The sequence below is a fragment of the Drosophila mojavensis genome, unplaced genomic scaffold (genome assembly GCF_018153725.1).
Source record: "Drosophila mojavensis isolate 15081-1352.22 unplaced genomic scaffold, ASM1815372v1 contig_74, whole genome shotgun sequence".
Taxonomy (NCBI): Eukaryota; Metazoa; Arthropoda; class Insecta; order Diptera; family Drosophilidae; genus Drosophila; species Drosophila mojavensis.
The window spans coordinates 5,528,293-5,547,965 of record NW_025318899.1 but is presented as its reverse complement, the minus strand read 5'-3'; the positions used below and the strand labels follow the sequence as shown (position 1 = coordinate 5,547,965).

At 39.1% G+C, this 19,673-nt stretch overlaps 2 protein-coding genes across 3 annotated transcripts in view; both read left to right on the top strand.

The window, feature by feature from the left end:
• Positions 1-9,531, top strand: part of LOC6581497 — a 35,198-nt gene extending 25,667 nt beyond the window's left edge. The window contains exons 2-4 of the mRNA XM_032731465.2: positions 6,727-7,399; positions 7,451-8,089; positions 8,164-9,531. Of these exons, the coding sequence (XP_032587356.1) occupies positions 6,833-7,399; positions 7,451-8,089; positions 8,164-8,952 (1,995 nt within the window). The 5' untranslated portion in view covers positions 6,727-6,832 and the 3' untranslated portion in view covers positions 8,953-9,531. The remainder of the gene's footprint in view (positions 1-6,726; positions 7,400-7,450; positions 8,090-8,163) is intronic.
• Positions 9,532-9,627: 96 nt separating this feature from the next.
• Positions 9,628-19,673, top strand: part of LOC26527209 — a 45,374-nt gene continuing 35,328 nt past the window's right edge. For both annotated transcript variants that reach the window (XM_032731080.2, XM_032731079.2), the window contains exon 1: positions 9,628-9,756. In XM_032731080.2, coding sequence (XP_032586971.1) covers positions 9,736-9,756 — 21 coding nt within the window. In that variant the 5' untranslated portion in view covers positions 9,628-9,735. The remainder of the gene's footprint in view (positions 9,757-19,673) is intronic.

Genomic DNA, 19,673 nt, shown 5'->3' with positions numbered 1-19,673 from the left:
GCTACCCAGTTCGTTGCTTAAGTCTTGCATGGCGCCTACTTCAATATAGTATAAATACTCATATAAATAAGTATATAAATAACAATAAATGCCTAATTTGGTTTAGCATACATACATTTATATATGTATATATGTCACATATTTAACTCGCATTTCTAGAGAACACTTGAACACTTGAGAACACCCCAACAAGTCTCCCGCTTGCTATAGCCATACTATTATCATCTGACCGACTACTACTCGAAATGATTATACATATTATATATAATATTCTTATAATCAAGACCAGCTCTAGTCCCGCTCTTCCTATAACTAAATAGCTGTCCTATTATCATCTGTCAGACTGCTGCAACTCGAAAAGATTTCCGCCTTAAAAAACAAATTTCGTCTGCACTTATACAATTATTATATGCATATTTCTTATTTATATCTAATATTTGAGCATTGCGAATTTAAAGCTCATTAATTGCTTTGCATGCTTGCACAAAGTTTTTTATTCATTTTTTTTTTTTTTTTGCCTTTTCATTTGCTTGTTAAGCTCATCTCATAATTTCAAGTGTTGCTGACCAATTTGGCTAAGAGGCTTGGGCACACCTGTTCACACACACAGAGACACACACAGATAGAGATATATGTATACCTTCCCCTTGGACATGGAAATCGCTTTAAGTGCGTTCAGCTGATTAGCTGCAGCACTTGAAGCTGTAGGCGATGCTTATAATGCTTGCTTATAGATCGAACAGTTCGAGTCATGATAATCTAGCAAAAAGCAAACGCAGCTGCAATTTTATTGTTGTTGTTGTAGTTGTGGCTGCTACGACTGCTGCTGCTGTTGTTGGTGCAGCTTTGACCTTTTTTTGTATGAGGGTTCTGCCAAAGAAATATGGCTATTATTTTGACTACTTCTAATTTATAAGCGAGTCGCATTGTTGCCTGCTGGCCGACTGGCTGCCTGCAACTGTTGTTTGGCATGAAAAATGCATATATCATTGGCCTCTGGTACTTGACGGCTGTTTGTTTGGGCTTTAAAAAAAAGCAAAAAAAAAAAAAAAAAAAAATCACGAGTGCACACACAGTAGCCCAGACAGCCGGGCAGGCGAGCCAAGCAGTCAGCCGGTCATCGTGGGAAAACTTGTTGTTGTTGGCCGATGAGGAGTCGCTTAATTACCCATTACACAAATGCTGTTTGGGCCGCTTGGGCCGGTGCTGGCTGCAAGAATCGCTCAATGCTCATCTTTCATCGCAATTGCAAATTCGCAAGTTTTTTATGTGAGTCGTAATTAAGACGCCAGCAGTTCGTTGCCTAAGTCTTTCGTTTTGTGCCCTTTAGCGGCCGAGTGGCACGCAGACCCGAATGAGCCAAATAATGTGCCATTGCATTATGACTTATGTTGCGGCGCCATGTTGCAATGCAAATCGTTGTCATTGCTGCTGTTGTTGTTGTTGCTGTTCGTCTGGCATGAGGGACAACAAACAGCAAGCAACAAACAACAAACAACAAACTGTGCAATCAAAGTCTATTAAAAGCAAAACTAAGCCACATGCCAAAAAATCATGTTTGCTGACCAAACTGCGAACGCGCTTCGCTCCAGTCAGCCATCCAGCCGGTCAGCCAGACAAAAGGCCTAAATAGTCAGCCAGACAACGAGTAGGAGTTTTGTGGAGGCCTGGCAGCAGCAGGAGGAGCAGGAGGAGTAGACAGAGTGTAGACAATGTCTGCCAGATTTCTTTCTTGCAATAAATTGCAATTTTTTTTTTCTTTTGCTCGCTGCGCTGCGCCGCTGCTTTGCTCTGTTTCTATCTCTAGTGATTATGTAAGTCGAACAACGTTCCAGTCTCACTCAACAACAAGCGAGCAACAGCTAAGAGCTAACGGCTAACAGCAAAGAGCTCACAGCGCACAGCTTCACCACATCTCGCATTGCCCAGTTTCCAGTTTCAATTCCCCCATTTTCACTATTAACTGCTCTGGCTTGTCTTTAGCTTTGATTTCATTTTCATTTGCCTCGTCAGCCTCTGGTCAGCTACAGCTACAGCTACAGCGCCAGTGATTGCAACAGCAGATAGACACACACACATATACATATATGTGTATATGTGAAAATGAAATTGAAATGCGAGTGCAAGTAAAAGCGGTTCCATTAGCCGCATGCTTCGACGGTTTTTATGTGTGTTCTACGTAAGCGAAATAATAGTATTTGAAAAATTTGAAGTTTTCAATTATTTAGTGCATTTTAAGCATATGATTGAATAAATTTGAATGAACCAACTAAAAGTTAGTTGAGAGAGTTGAGCTCATTCATAATGAATTCAGATTGAATTACCTAAAGACTTTCTGAAGCGGTTTATATACCGGGTAGTTAAAAGATGAGATGATGGTACGTACTAGAAAAATCTAGAACGAAGCCTAAACAAAAGACCAAGAGAGAGAGAGAGAGAGTGAGAGAGAGGGAGAGATGGACGTAGAGTGAGTGAGCGAGAGATCTAAGGAAAGGATTAGAGAAAAGAGTGCAGGGATAAAGCGAAGAAAAGAGAGAGAGAGAGAAAGGAATAAAAAGAAAGAGATAGGGAGAAAGATATTGAATATTAGAGACAGAGAGAGAGAGAGAGAGAGAGAGATCTATAGAGATCTTGATATCAATAGAAATATTATTTCATATCTTCTAGCGAGAGGTATGAAAAGAGATCTAATAAGAGTGCTCTAAACGAAGATATCTAGAGAGAAGGATCTAGATAAAGAGAGTGAGAGAGAGAGAGAGAGAGAGAGAGAGAGAGAGAGAGAAGAAAGAGAGAGAGAGGGTAATCTGGAGTAACATTGGGAGTCAGAAATAGAGAAAAGGGCAGCAACTCAAGGTCAAATTTGTGTCAGACAGAGATAGAGACAGCCTTAAACAGCTGCACGTTAAATGTATTTAATATTTATAATAATAACTCCAAAAATTCCCCAACCCAATAGCATAAAGTTGACATATCTCCCAAGATATCAAAATTCAAGCAAAGTAGATCTCTTTCAATATTTCTCAAAATGTCACTCAATGTAACTCAATGTCACAACGCATTGCGTGTGCAAAGCCATAGCTATTCATAGGCATGAACAGCAGCAATTGCTGCCGTTGCTGCCGGCGACTGCTTGCAACAGTTGCTGCTGTCAGCTGTGGCACAGCAGCAACATTTGTTGTCCAGTTCTGGTGAGCGTGTTACAATGTGCGAAAACAAATGCGCGTATTTCAATTTTGACAATGCACAAAATGCGTGTCACATAAATTGACGCAATGTGAGCCATGCACCGCTATCAAGTGCACCTACACACGCACACGCACACGCACACACGCACACACATGGAGTGAGTGATGTCGAGGTGCCAATTAAAGCGAGTCCACAAAAATGGAACAGAACCGGACTCAAACAGACGCGACGCGATTTAATGCGATACGATTTCGATTCTTGGCGGCATGTTTAATGCACCTTTGACATGCAACCAAGCCGAAGTCCATGCTGAGTCGGCATAGTTTACACACAACAACAACGTAAAGAGCAACAACGACAACTGCAGCGGGTTTTTTGTTTGTCGTTGTTCAATATAAAATAGTGCAGAAATTACGAAATTTGTCGTCTGACAAAAAGCGCTGCAAACGCTATAAATTAAATTTACAATTTTGGTGCTCATTAAACAGCGAGAGCAGATCGGCCAACAAATGTTTGTTGCGGAGGTGGGCAATGGGGGTATATTGGTTGGAGAGTGTCGATGAATCAAGAGGTGAAGACAAAAGAATGTTGAAAAGGAGGAGGAATTGAGTTGGGATCAGAGAAATGAAGAGGAAAAGAGAGATAAGTGATTAAGATAGATAAATATATGGGGAATTATATGCAAAGGGGCTGAAAAAGAGAAAACAACAGAAAGAGAGAAGAAAATTAGTGAGAAGTATGGAAAAATTCAGAGTGAGAAGTAAATCGGCAATAGATGGAAAATGGACGAATTTATAGACAGAGGCCGACCCTATGAGAAAAAAAAAAAAATGGAAAATATATAGGCAATGATAAAGAGGGAGAAAAAAAGGACAAAACGATATATCCCTTAAAATGAATATGCTCCAGTTACACAATCCAAAGCTTAGACTGAAACTCATGCTGAGTATGCTGCAGTCGTGCTTAGGCCAATTGAATTGGGCTCTTACCGAAATCGAGAACAGCAACGCCTTGGGATATAGCCAAAGTAAATGGCTTTAATTGTTGTCAATTTGGGGTCGCTTTAAGTCGGCTTTGCTTTTGTTATTTTTATGGCCGTTAAATTTTCTCGCGTCTGTCACAAATTGAATAATGTCTCAATTGAACAACAAGCGAGGCAGCAGCAGCAGCAGCAGTAACTGCAACAATTCAGACAACATCAACAACAACAACAGCAGCTCAAACAACATTGTTTGCAGTTGTTTGCAAAGTTCAGCTAATTATGAGCTCAGCAAAAAGCATTAAAAGCGACAAGAGATTTTTTGTATTAAAGTATTTAGGCAGAGTCTATTATATAATCGTGCAGTTTGATAAACTTATACGAGCATATATATATATATATATATATATATATATATGTATGTATATCCTGTCAGCTGTGGCGTTAGAAAGTGAAAGGCAAGCATGCAACGCCCACTTGGCACTTGGATACACACAAAGATACATGCATGTATATAACTATAACTCTATATATATGTATATAGTTAACTACAACTAGATTTTTATATAATTGTAACTATTTTCTGCCTTTTGACTAATTTGCCTGCGCTTGTTGTTGCCTAGCCAAAAACGAAAGACTTGAACAACGAACTGCAACGCCGAACTAAACTAAGCTTTAACCGGTAGCCAGAGTCAGAGCCAGAGCCAGCCTCTGGCTATCTGACAATCGCACCACTGACCAACATTCGACTCTCGCTGTGCAACAAACATATGCACACATATACATACATATATGTGTTTATATATGGGTCAGCTGGCATATGTCGTGCCACGTAGACATCTGATAAACTAGGCTGGCAAAATGCAATTTTAATTGCCAATCGTCAATAAATGCGAGAAAAGTTTGTCGCTGCAGAATTGTATATGTCCTGTGATAATCGACAAATCAGTTTGATATTGAAAGCTAATTTAATATGTGACCAGAAGTAGATTTCCTAGATATATTTGCCATGAATTACGCTCAACTATTTTATAAAGAGAATGAGTATATGATGAGATGATACAAATTATGAAAAAAAAAAGAAAATAAATAAAATAAAAATAAAAACAAGATACAAATTAAGCTGCAATCTACATATGTTGATTATATATTTTAGACACTATTTTTACGATATATGTATTTCATTTTAAAAATATACTTCAATTATTTTGCTAATGTAAGCATATCATTGTCTAAGCTAAAAGCTAAAATTTTAACACTCTATTCTACTCCATTAGTATTACATACCTTGGGTGCATTTAGCCAAGAATCTGTGTGTGAGCTGCACCTTTTCAGAACCACTTCAATTATGCGTAGTCGACTTTCCGAGCTGAACGAGCCCCAAGAGCTGCCCACGCCACAGATTTTCATTTTCAATGTTCAATAACTTAATTAAAGCTTCAATTTGCATGCAAATTGTAAATTGCAAATATATCTTTGTATACGCAATTTTGATAAATCGATGCGATAATAACCGAAGCAATTAAATAAATAGAGGATAGCCAAAAGGCAGGCGAGCAAACGTTTAATAACCACGCAATTAACTGGTTGACTTATAAGTGCTTCCATTATAACGAAGAACAAATAATTGGCGTTGATTAAAGCAACAGTTAATTGACATTTAAGGCGATTCATTACTTAACTAACTCTAAAAAGAAGTAAAAAAGAAAAAACATACAACAATAAATAAATAAAATATAAGAGAAGCAGAGATATGCGAGTTAATAACGTCTGCGGGGGCTGCTTTTTTCGTAGTCGAATTTGGGCACAACGCTGTCTTAAAATACCAAATCGAATCGGAGCCAAAAAAAGCATTTGCTAATTGCATCGACTGCATGCAGCAGCACCAGCAGCAGCTTTTCGTGGAAATTCAGTTTTCACATGCTCGACTTTGGTTTTGTACCAAAAATTTACATACGTATTCAAATGTGTTGATGTCTATATGCCTGTGTGTGTGTGTGTGTGTGCGGCGCCACAATTCTCAGGCTCGAATGGACATTGGGGCACTTGTTTTTAGCGGCAATTAATGTTAGTTGCAAACGGGCTGCATAAATCAGCCTAATTGCTATATTTAAATTCTAAATTTGGTTAAGTTTTTCTTCTACTTTTTTTTGCTGGTTGTTTGTGCACGACATTAGCTTCCATGTTTTTCTTGACATGTAATATATGCATAGGTTTAGTTCTGCTGGCAGGCAACAGGTGGTCCGATATCAATTTGCATTTTCTGCATTTTATGTTTATTAAATTGTTTCTCTGAGTGCATAGAATACCAGTTTGAAATTGCGCGCGCTTTTTTGACGATAGTCTGTTATTGTTAACAGTGCTGTAAAGCGTGCCTGTCTGAGCCGCCACAATTCGAGCAGGTTTGCAGCAACGGTATGTTAACTTTCTCTGAATAAAATAAAATACAATTATGAGCTAAATAAAAATGATGAAATTTATTGATAATAAAATTCAGCTTTGTAGATTATTAATCTTGTGTTTACATATGCTATTTATTTTCCTATATTTGTGTCTTGTAGAGCTGCATACATGCCTTAAGCTTATCGATAAGTCGATGACTTGTACCTATCGCTCATAAACCGGCTAGCAATTTCTGCAAAAGAATTTTGTTTACATTTAACAAAGATGTCATTATCGCCAGACAATTGCGATACTTTAATGCAAAATGATGTGATTGACGTAAATGATGAGATTGCGGACAATTCAACTGGAAATGAAACAGAGAAACGTCCCTCAACAGTTAAAACAGCGCAAGACGCAGTTTACGATGCGGACAGCGAAATGGTAGAATCAGCCGAAGAGGAAGACGATAAAGCGCCTAAGCAAGAGCCGTGCTCAGATGATGATAGATCCACAGTGATTGCACCAATCAGCCGTCCGCCAACCGAACCGCTCTCCAGGCACAACTTAAAATGGAATCTGCGCGTCATCATCTCAAATTTGTATATGAAGAGCGAACGGCGATTGCCGAGCGCTTGTGTGCCCAAATGCCTGCACAATACGACCCAATGCGTCAGTCGGCATCGCTGTGCCATGCTGCCCGATGCACCCGATATTAGTATAGCTCAAGAGCTGCGCAATAATCTCTACAGGCAACACTATGATACATATTTGGATATATTGGAAACGATGGCGCTGCAGTCAGTTTATCCAGACGAAGCGGTCTTTGATCGACTCATCGATATGATTATGGTATGTCAATTCTCCAGAGAGTTTCCTTATGTTAATTCTCTTTACTTTTAGATACTCAACACAAAGAGCTTGACCCTCGAAGAGCTGCATAGCAGATATAGAAATGTCATACGGATCTATTATTTGCTAGTGGATGCATTTCCTCCCTGCTGGACCGCATTGCGTCCATATTATCTAAATTTCCTGGGAGCTACGAACGACAATCCACAAAAGCTGCAGCTGCTATTGGATTTATTTGAAGATTGCCTGGGCAAATGTAGCGAAACAGAACTGCGTGAGCTAACGCCCTACTACGAGCAATTCGTTCATGATTATGAGGCTGAGGACAGTTCAAAATTAAGCTCTGATGACATGTTTCAGAGGCATGTCCAGGACTACGACTGGCAGAGCGGCAAGCAGTGGGTGGACGAGTTTAAGGCCATGTCGCCAGCTGTGCAGCTGGCACGTCTCTGCGATGCCTTGGATATGATTTGCTGGGTATTGGAACGCGAATTCTTAGCCTGGCTGGACCATAATCGTTTGCAGCAATCGGAGCCCGAGATCTTTCAAGAGGACTCCAAGCCGTTTGTGCTCATCGTCTTTGGCATAGAGAAGGACAAGAGATTAACGAAGTTAACCCAACAGTTGCTGCGTGTGTATAGTCGTGCAGCAGCTAAGTCCTTGTATGCAGATCGTTTAAGCATCCTCGAGGTAGGTGTGCTATATATATTATATTCACATAAAAACACATTTACTAAAGCTCTAATATCATTTCATTATTACAGCGCTTTATCTCACTGCTCATGGAGGCAAGCAACACAGCGGAGCTTGAGTATGCCAACAACTCGTTAATATATCCCAATTTGGGTCCTCATACACGCCGCCTTATTGCGGAGTTCTTTAAAATATTCAAAGTCGAAAATCCCTCGGATCTCACCACTTATATACGCACCATCTCGCAGCTGAGTCAGCCCTATGTGCGTTGGGAATTCGCGGATAATTTTCTGAGATTGTTCTACTATTCCGATGCAGCATTTGGGCCGGAAAAAGTGTGCGAGGAGCTGAAGCTAAAGCGTTGGCTCAAGTACAGGCCACGCAGCGCCATCGATGAGGCAGACAACGAACAGCTCTCTAGAGAGGATTACTTTAAGATCATGCTCAATGCGCTGCAGGATTATTGCAACTGGTTTGATTTGCAAGCCTGTTGGAAGTACATAAAAACCAAAACACCTGTCCAGCAGCTGCAGGCGAGAACAAGTAGTCCGCTGGCTACGCCTGCGGGTCTGGTTACCGAAGATGTTGGCAAAATCTTTATGCTCGATGAGATGCAGAAGGAAGCGCACACTTGGAAGCAGCGCATCAATGCAAAAGTGATTTTGGCCAGGCCCAAAGTGAATCTCCCTGTGGCTAAGATCAGCATAGGCACCATGGCTGAGCGTTATGGAAGCGATATACGACAATTGCGATATCTACGACGTATTCTGCTGGAAGTAATGCGTTTTGAGGATGTCACAGATTGGCTGAACTATGTTAACGATTTTCTGGGCGAAGATGAGCCAGCCGTTTCGTCTTAATGCCACAGAAGAATCTGGGCACAAATTCAAGTGATAGCTGTAAACTAAAGGTATTTGGTAAATCCACTATAATAAGTCAAAGAAGTGGATTTAATATAAATTTTTATACAAAGACATATTAAAAAAATAAAAATAAAAAAAAGTATGAAAAGTTTGTGAAGAACATAAAATATAATTTATTTACATTTCTAAAAAACATCAGCAAACTATTAACATAAGCAGAAATCTAACTTTATAGCGTAACGTAATGAATGGTTTGTTAAAATGCCTTCAAAATTCAAACGAACTACAAGCGCCAAAGTCGTAAACGCAGTGAAGGGAACGTAAGCGCAAATTTGCGCAACATGCGCAAAAGCTCCACTGCTTAACAGAGAAGGCAGTCATTTAACAGAGTAACTCCAATGCAGGATATTATCCTGCGGACGGAGAAAAAAATACTTTTAGTTGATTTTAGCAGCACAACCCCGTCGCCAGCAGCAGCAGGAGCAGCCAATGCTTGCGGTAGCGACAAATACGCAAAATTAAACATTGTGTTATTCTAAAAAAAAAAAAATAAATAAATAAAAACTACAAATCGAGTGTAATATCAAAATTCTGCGTAAAACAGCAACAGCAAATCAACAACAACAACAGCAAGAAAATGTGCGGTGTGTGTGTGTAACAGCAACAGCAATAACAACAACGAACCGTTGTGAGCACAGTGGTTAAAGAAATAAGAAAAACATAAAGAAGAAGACGCAAAGGGGCAACAACAGCAGCAAAGCCAAAGAAAGCGCAATCAAAATGTCGACAACAGTGGAACAGGTGAGTAAAAAGCAGACGCAACGTAACTTGAGTAGATTTATGTAATTTTGTATTTTCTTTGTATTTCGTTTTGTTATTTTCTTTTGTGTGCGGAGAGTCAATCAGTCAGTGCGGCAATGTTACGGTATTTTTAACGGTAGCCATTGCCGACAACTGCGTAACATTCAGTGTCAGTGCCGACTAGTTGTCTGTCTGTCGCTCTGTCTTTCTGTCTCTCTGTCTGGCTGGCTAGCTCTTTGTCTGTGCGTGTGTGTGTGTGTGCGTGTGTAGGTGTAACCAACTTACGCGCTCTCTCTCTCTTTATGATTCTCTTTCTGTGTGCGAACGTGCATTTGTGTGTGTTTGCGTATTGGCATGCGGCTGACTGTTTTGCATTGCCATGCCAACGGCGACGCTGGCACTTCCTGTTTGGCTGATATTGCCTCGATTTGACAGCGAAATTCGATTAATTTCTAATCTGTACATCAGCTCGGGCAAGTGCCACAGCCAGACTGAGACTCAGACTCAGACTTACTCGCTCACTTTCATACGTATTCAGCGACAAATATAAATAGCTGTCATTTTGTCAGCGAATTGAAATTCAAATACAATCCACGCACACATGCACACGCATACACACGCACACACTCAGTCCCACGCGCTAGACGCGACACTGCATGCAAATTCCGTTTGCATTTACAGTGAGGGCTCGCATATGAAGTCAAATACCTTTAGCCGGCTTAAACTTTTGCAGTTTCCAACTATTTGAGAAGTTTACTTTCCAAACAGTTTTTATACGCATTTTTAATAACGTGCGTGCATAAAAAGTTTTATGATATATCAAAAAATCCTTGCTCTGAGCTTGTTGTTGCTTAATATAGCTTTTGTTTTATGACTCAGTGCGGATGTGTTTATATGTATATATTTTATGGCAAAGTACACTTAAAATTTATGTTTTTATTTACTATTAAAGGATATACCCCTAAAATTGGACTTAAATGAGGCTTTTAACTGGAAAATGGGGATTTGTGCTTAAGAATAGACTAGAATATTTTTTTAAACAAATTTAAGCCATAGATTTAATTTGTATGCATTCTATGACTTAATCCAATTTACACTGACTTCAATTCAACTCTTATTAAAAAGACGTGAAATGCTTGTTTTGCTAAATTTATAATGCTAAAAGTCTCTTAACATACATCTGCTCTCTCAACAATTGTTCTCTCAATGATGACCTCACTGTACTTTGAATCAATCGTGCATTTGCTTGTCTGCGATTTGACATTTACAGCAGCCCGTCTAGCTGGCCCCATTTGACATCCCCCAGCAGCCCCCAACCGACGCATACCCTATTTCCATATTTCAGTTTAATAAAAAGGTATTCACGACACAAGTTTTCACTTTGCGTGGCTTTAATTCTCTAATTGTATCTTAATTTTATGTAAATGTTGTCCCAGCTTCAACTGGCAGTTGGCTTATGTGGCATATTCCTTTTCTTCTTCTGCTTCTTCTTCGTCTTCTTGTTCTTTTTCGCTTTTATGTGTCGCGTAAGATTCTTGCCTTGAAAGTCAGAGAAAAACTTTTGTTGCATATTTCTGGCGCGCATGTAGCGCGAGTCATTACGTTTTATAGACTTTATAAGAACTTCGCTGATGCAGTTTGGTCAAAAGTTTTTGCTGAGCTGCGTCGCGCTGCCAGGTGACTGCTCCTATATATAATAAATATATATATATATGTGTATATATATATGTCTGTATATGTATATATATGTAACTGATGAGCTTAACGAACGGAACGCAACTTCCTCTTTCGACATTAAAGTTGAGCGAAAAGAACAACATTTTGAAGCGTTTATGGCCAACGCTGTCTTAGCCTGGCTTTTAATATCATTTTGGTTCGCTTTGCTTTGGCTTGAGTCTGGTCAAACAGAAAAACAGGCTGGGAAATAAATTCCCTCATCTCCCATCTCATCCCATTAAATTACTTATATTGCTTACCACATGGCTAATCTAATAAGCAAACGAACGTCTCTCACATTTTGTTTAAGATTTAGTTCTCATTTAATTATCTAATTGGTTAAGTTTTTTATTTAAATAGAATTTAACTCAGCTTTAGCAGCAGCTTAACATGCCTTTTGTAAATGTTTCTTGTGAGTGAAAAGTTTTGAGATTTAGTTAAAATTTATTTAAATGTTCAGTCAGTGAGTTCAGCTGAAAAGTATGCTATACTTTTTTTGCTACAATGAAACCTGGAAAACTCGTTTAATTTGCATATCCCTTTTGTATATGCTGGATGGGTTTGATTTAAAATGAATATTTAATTCTGTGGAGTATTTTGGTGAAATGAATATATATATGTATATGTATATATTGTATATCATATCTATGGTTGTTCTGGGTGATCAGAAGCTCTGTCATCCATAGGCTTCAAGGATAGTTGAGCTCTTTAGAGAAACAAATCTTATTGAACTATATAAAAGCTGTTATTAAAATACAACTATTTTTTTATTTAGAGTTATGTTGTATAGAAAAACCATGCTTCATATTTGTATATAACATTGAATGAATTTATACAAGGATCTAGTTTTTTGTCTTTTACTGTATGATATATTTACTAACATTTTGAAGTTCAAACAACTTTACATCAATATTAAACTAAAATTTGATCAAAGCTGGCAATATATATCTATATATATACATATATACATTATTAATATAAAGAACTACTCTTATTACTGCTTACTTTTGAAAGATTTCCCTTAGCTTACTCATTCGCTTGGTCTTCCATATTCCCTCTCTACATGCACCTATAATTAAGTCTTTATCTTATCAATATCCAACCACCTTATACCCTTAACAATATATACTTATTTATATATAGCTTTTCCAATGAAATTTATTGCTTGCTTGCATGATTAACTAAGAAAATAATTGGAATGCCTATGAATTATGGACATCATGTTTTATGTATAGCATATAGCAAGCCGATTTGTAACGGTGCATGGGCTAACTAACGAAGCGCACACAGACAGACAAACACACGCACACACACAAGCACACTCAAGTGTCTTGTTGTTGTAGCTGTGGCTGTTACGTGCGAAGCTTCCTGCTTTTTGTGCAGCATTTTAGCTGGAGCATAAATTACAACTTCAGAGGTTAGCAACACTCACAAATACACACACACACCAAGCCGCACACACACACAACAGATGCGTATTTATGCTGTGGGTAGCTGCTTGGCTGTCAGTTTCGCCGGCTGCCACTGCTTACATAATGTTAATGATGCTGCCCGGGCCCGTCCGTCCAGTGCCGGGGCTCATTTCATGTTGTTTGCAAAAAACATAAAAAATAACACAAATACAAAAGTAAATGTCAAACAATATGCAGCTGCTGCGACACGTGACATGAGGCGTGGGCATGACCTGCGGATGTGCACAATGGACGCACTGCATCCTTTACTAAATTGTTTTCCCCTGTTGCTGTCGCCGATGTTGTTGTTGTTGCTGTTGTTGTTGCTGTTGTTGTTGTTGCATATTATTTCAATTTGGCGGCATAATAAAGTGCTTCCGTTGTGAGTCGCCTGGCAACGTGTATGCAACGCCTCAGCTGCAGCATCCCCAAGGATAATGCCATTCAAGCTTGGCTTCGTTATGCTTGTTTGTGCTGATGCACATGTGGGGCGTCATGGGACAGTGCTATGTACTCCTGCCTTGACACGCTCACACACACGCACACATACACACACAAATATACTCACACAGCTGCAAAGTTCATGGCCCCCGCTTTCAGCTCCGGCAATTGGCATTAAGTGACCGCCAAACGTGTCATTTGAGCTGCTCGAGCGGCGTCGCCTCTGCCCTGGCCAAGGTCAAATTTAACTGTTTTGATTTAATTTATTGTTGCATACATTTGAGCGCTCATAAAATGCCAAATACACAGACTAGCAGACACCTGCTCCAGCTCCCAGCTCGTTGCTTCTGCTTCCTTTCCCGTTTTCCTTTTCGTTTTTCTTTTCTTTTTTTTTCAGCGGCTAGCAAAGCCAATATTTTGCTTGTCTGCCTCTGTTTATCTTTGTCTTTGTCTCTGAGCGCGTGCATGTGTTTGTGTGTGTGAGTATTTTGATTGCTTTTGCTCACACTCTTAGCACAACACCCCATTATACACACACACGCACACAAATACAGTCATCCACACCCACACAGTCAAGAGGTGACTCAATGTCTTGCTCATTTCCTTCGAATGGACGAAACGAAACTATATTCAACATTTCTTTATGCCCGGCTGTCCGTATGTATGTGCCTATGTGTGTGTGTCTGTGTGGGTAAGATTCTTTGTGGCATAAATAGGGGCTTTCTGCTGCCATATCATATATACATACACATACATATACATTTATATATGTAGCCAACTTTAAATGACTTTCCTTTTGCCCATTCGTAAAAGGCTTGTAAATTGCTTTTACATTGGTTTCTTGTTAGCTTTATCTCATACCTTACCAAATATATTTCTTCTTCTACTTCTTTTTTTTTTTTTTTTGCCAACTTTATTTTGCCTTGAAAATTAACTGAAAAGTTTTATTTTTATAACCGTAGCAAAATCTGTGCTAAGCTGACAACTTTAAGAAACCTTTCAAAATGGCTTCCAATCAATATTTTTGTTTTACACAGAGCTAAATATAAACTAGAGAGCTTTTATTAAAACTCTTGCTGCAGCTCTAGCAAATTTTTACTAGCTCACAGCTGAGTAAATAAGTTTTTATTTTTTATTTTAGCTTGCTATAATTAACTTGACTGTGAGGTGCAACTAATGGGGTAGCTTAGACTACTTAAAGCGCTTGCTTGTACTTAAATTAGTTAGAGCTAAGCATAGATTTCAGCCAACTTTTAGGCACAGTTTAAGTTAGTCAAAGAAGCTAGTATATTACAGAACTTAAAATTATTTTATGCATTAGTTTTTTTTTACAATTTTTACAGCGTATCCAATAGTCGTGTTTGCATGCCACTTAAAGCTTTATCTCATTTGCAAACTTTTAATGCTTACACAGTTTCAATTACAGTTTTATCGTCCCTTTTGCTCAACTACTATCCCTGCCATTACTGGGTATGCCATAGTCGTGTCTATCTTCGCCTTAAAGCTTCATTAGCTGATTTTCCTTTTGCTTCCACAATACGAACTGTGCAGCCATTAACTGTTATCTCTTCCACAGTTTTCGGTTTCCACACGCTATTCGCCCGAGTCGTCCGATTGTCTGCTTCTGAAAGCTATATTTAATATACACTGCTTGAGAAGCAGCCGTTAGCTATAGCATGCCAGATGTTACAGCAATTGTTTCTTGCGCCAATGTCTGATGGAAATTGAATATTCATCAGGTTCAATTTATAGCCATGCATCGATTGCTATATTAAACCTTCAAAATTGGCTTTTTGCACTGAGAAGCTTTTATTATTAGCTTGTGCTATTCACATATATCTTGCCAAAAAAGAAACGCGAATCATATTGTGGGTGAAGAAGGCGCGGCTAATGGAAGAGTGATTGTGCTTTGCCCTCCACACACACACACACACACACACACACACACACACACATTGTTTCTTTTCTCATTTTCTTGATTTTATTACTTTTACTTTTTACGATTTATTTGCCAAAATTTCGTACGCAGCTCAGAGCAGAGCAAAGAAAGGAAATTGGCGTATTGTTATGGTTTGTTGCTCCTGCTACTCCTGCTCCAGCTGCTGCTGTTCCTCTTCCTGTTGCTGCCACTGTCAGTGGCACTGGTATTCCCGCTACTATTGCAGCCACTCAAAACGCAATTTTGTGGCAAATTCAATCAACGTTGTTGTTAATCGATTCTGCATAGTCCACGCCCCCGCCATCAGGCTGCCTGTCTCCTTTATCAGCTTTCTCACATGTTTTCTCCATGTGCGCTGTATACTCTTTCAGCATTCAGCTTCAGTCTTGTGTACATACACAAACACAAACACACACGCACACACACTGGCACACATGCACACGAGTTTTCATTAATCATACGCCATGTTGCATCCACATAGGATCCGCTGCAATCACTGACTGGCAAGTGGCATTGCACACGGATTTTCCATGCCTCTGCACACGTATCCACTCACTACGATAGCTGAAGTGGGTCGGGAAGAATGTCGAGGGGACTTGGCTTGCAAACATAAACACATGGTTCTCCCACACACACACGCACACATATGTTCAAATTCAATTCGGTATATTCCGCATATTCCATATTCTATAAACCCATTTTCATTTATTTCCGCAAAATAAAATTTAACATACATACATACATATCGGTTTTTTTTCTGGTGAAAAAATACGATTTTTGATGTGAAAATTCCACGTGAAATATATGTATATAGAAAATGCGTGGAAATGGTAGAAATTGTGAGAGTAGAATATGCAATGCTCTTGCTGCCATGAAATGCTCTGAAATTGTTTTGATGGCAAATGAATAAAGTGGAGTCAGTTCAGCTAGCTGTAAACAGAAAAGTGTTTGGCAGAAGGGTAAGCAAATTAAATTAGAAATTCGATCTGTCAGAGTGAGCTAGGAGAAATGAGAGCATAGGTATTCAATTTTAAATTTCTCGCTCTTATATTTGCATGAAGATGACCCCGGTCGGAGGTTTCGTATATCTCATATATAGAAGCGAAGGCACATGAAAAGCTTCTGGGGATACTGTTTGTGCAGCCTGATTAGCTAGCTTCAAATATGCTTTAAGATCTGTCAGAATCGGTAGATAATGCTGTTTGACCTGTTATTATATATTCATAGTCTTTAGAGAGCTGCAAAATAAGCGAGAGTAGCTCCACTCCATAGAATTCAATTCAGACGTATCGATTTGTAAGAAATACTTTAAATGCGGTTCCTCATATTACCTACATTCTAATATATTAGCGGACCCGTTTAGCTAAAAGCTATTCTCTAAGTATTGCCATATATCAAAAGTAAACAACATCCATAAATTCGGCGCAAATTATTACTTATTATTATTATAAATAATTGCTATTACATTATTATTCATAAATGATCTGAACACCTCTAACTTTTACTTATTTATAAAGTTTATAAAGCTATGCCTTTTTATAGGGAATTTTTCAATAATTTATGTTACAGTGTAAACGATTTTTCGATAGCTTTTCTCATAAACCATATATTTATTAGTTATCTAGTTCCCTACCAGTTAGTTAATTATCTACTTATACCTATAATCTACTTGGCTGCCCATCAAAACCATCTACAACTATTAGCAATTTACACAGTTTTAATCAGGCTACACAAACTTGTCGTGTATTTGCATGCTACCATTTGTTTGGCCAACAAAAACTTAGTTTAAATTGCTTTTCAAATTGCCAGACCCGTTTGAACTATGACTGGCAAATTTTAGCATAATATTTTGGCAAATGGTACGTTAGGTTTTTCGCCAATCAATAAAATCGAATTAACGCACGCAAATATTTAAATATTGGCTTTATTTTTGCCCGTATGCGATTAAAGCAGAACATTATGCTATTGCTGTCTCACTCTCTTCCTATCTCACTCTCCCTCTTTCCGCACTGCCTCTCTCTCAATTTAGTAAATTGCACACGGACTATATAAAAGAAGATGGAAAAATTACGTTCGCTCCCTAAACAGGTTATCTAAATTGCAAATTTTGCGGCTTGCGTAATTGAAAAACATAAACCGGCTGGCAGAGCTGCGCTTAGCTATCTCCCTCTCACCCGCCAGCTTCCTGTCTCCCTCTCTCTCTGCTTTAGTAATGCAGCATGGGCAGCAAATTAAATGAAAATGTCGCTAAAAATAGCTAGCGAATGTGTTGCCTTTCTCACTCTTTCATTTATGTTATTCATCTGTCTCTCTCTCTCTCTCTCTCACACACACTCTTGGTAATGCAATTACAGTAGCGCTGTGTCAATTTACTGCAAAAATGGCTGTCATCGATTTCCGCTTATAGTCCTCATGTTATTCAATAATTTTGACGAAATCATTTTCAATGCGGTTCGATTTACACTCTTACATTGGGATTCCATTTTCGCTGCTCTCTTTTATGTATTTGACATTTTGTGTTTTGCGCTGCGAATGCTATCAGAAATATGCATTCATTTGTTGGAGTGTGTGCGTGAGTGTGAATGTGAGGGTGTATATGCGTGTGTGCCCTTTGCTGACAGCAACAACCATCGCTAACAGCCACATGAAGTTCAATATTTGCCCGCGTTAAACCGTCGATGTATTAACATAATGTGTCAGCAGAAAGCACAAGAAAAGTAGAGAATGTACGCACACACACAAATACACACACACAATCATGCATGCGCACACTTATATTGATGGAACTTATGCAATAATATGTGTATTTTAGAAGAGGTCACACAGAACAGTGACTAAACGGCTTCCTATTGATGGATAGATGAGGACATTGTGAGCTGAATATCTAGAGATGATTCGATAGAAAACATAAAAATAGCATATAGCAAATAACAGAGAAAGCATGTTTTTAGGAAATTCTGATACTCATAGGAAAGAGAAGGTAAGCAGATTGAGAGGAAGCGATGCAGACAAGAACTACAAGAAGAAGATTGGATAGACAGACTTGTTTTTTACTACCATATAAATGTAATACTGAAAGAAAACGAAAAAGAGCGTGTAAGACTGGGTGTATGAGAGTGGGCCAGTAGAGCTGCAGAGAGAGGAGAAAAGGCAAATTTATTTTGACATAAATGGAAATAACTTTATGAGCGAGAAAGAAAGTAAGGCGCTAAAAAACAGAGAAAAGAAAACTAGTTAAATAAATCTATAATAAAGTTTTGCTTATAGATAAAGAACTTAAAATTGAAAGAAAAGAGCGGGAGAGAGGATAAGAGATAGATAATGTGAGAGAGAGAAAGGGAACAAAGCTGAGATAAGCCAGAATTGAGTATGAAAGAATGAGAGGTAGAGAGATTGTCAGTGAGAGGAAGATAGAAGATATGTGTAAGAGAGAATGAGCGATAGTGTGTGTGTGCAGGAGAGATAGGGGGTATGGGAGAGATATAATATATATATATATATAATAATATATTAGGAGCGATACAAAGTGCGAGAAAGAGAGTGAGAGAGCGGCAAAAACGACTGACTAGGCAAAATAATCAACTCACTTCTAGATTAAGACTTTAATATGCCTCTAACACCCGCAAATATAAAAGAATAAGTTAAAGCAGTAGACAACTCGGAGATGGATCATGAGTAATTACATACGTAATAAGACTCCTTCTGTCTGATTCTCCTCTCCCTCTCCCCGTAGACACATAAATCACATTTGTGTAACTAAAACCTAGTTAGCATTCGCAGCGTCTCCATTACTTGCACACACATTTCGCACAGTCTCTAACCACTGTGCGTAAACATACTTGAAGTTGCTGTGCTCAAATGTTTCTGTCGCTGGAAAAATATGACGACAACTGTCGGCAGACGATACCAGAGTTTCAGCCATTTTTCCAGCTGAAAGATCCAAATTGGCAAGGCACCGCGTTGCGTTAACTTCTTTTCCTGTCGCGGTCGCAAAGACCTCGTGCTCCTCCTGCTCCTGCTCCTGCTCCTGTTTGCTTTCAGGATGGCAGTTGCGTCTCTCGGCTGTCAGTTGCTGCTGCACAACGCTTCCGCTGCTTAAGCACAGACTAGAGTGAGGCTGTGGCTGAGGCATGTCACGTATGTTTGTGCCCAAGCATTCGCATAAACATTCCGTCACCATTTTGTGTCTACAGCTCCTGCCTGACTGCCTGACTGGCTGTCTGCCTGCTGCCTCCTGCTACGACCGCCTGCCAGTGTCTCCTGCTCCTGCTCCTGCTCCTGCTCCTGCTTGTGGCACATCTCATATCCATCTGCACTGACAACACATTGGCATTGACGGGCGCGCGTCGTTTGTGTTAAATGTCAGCGCT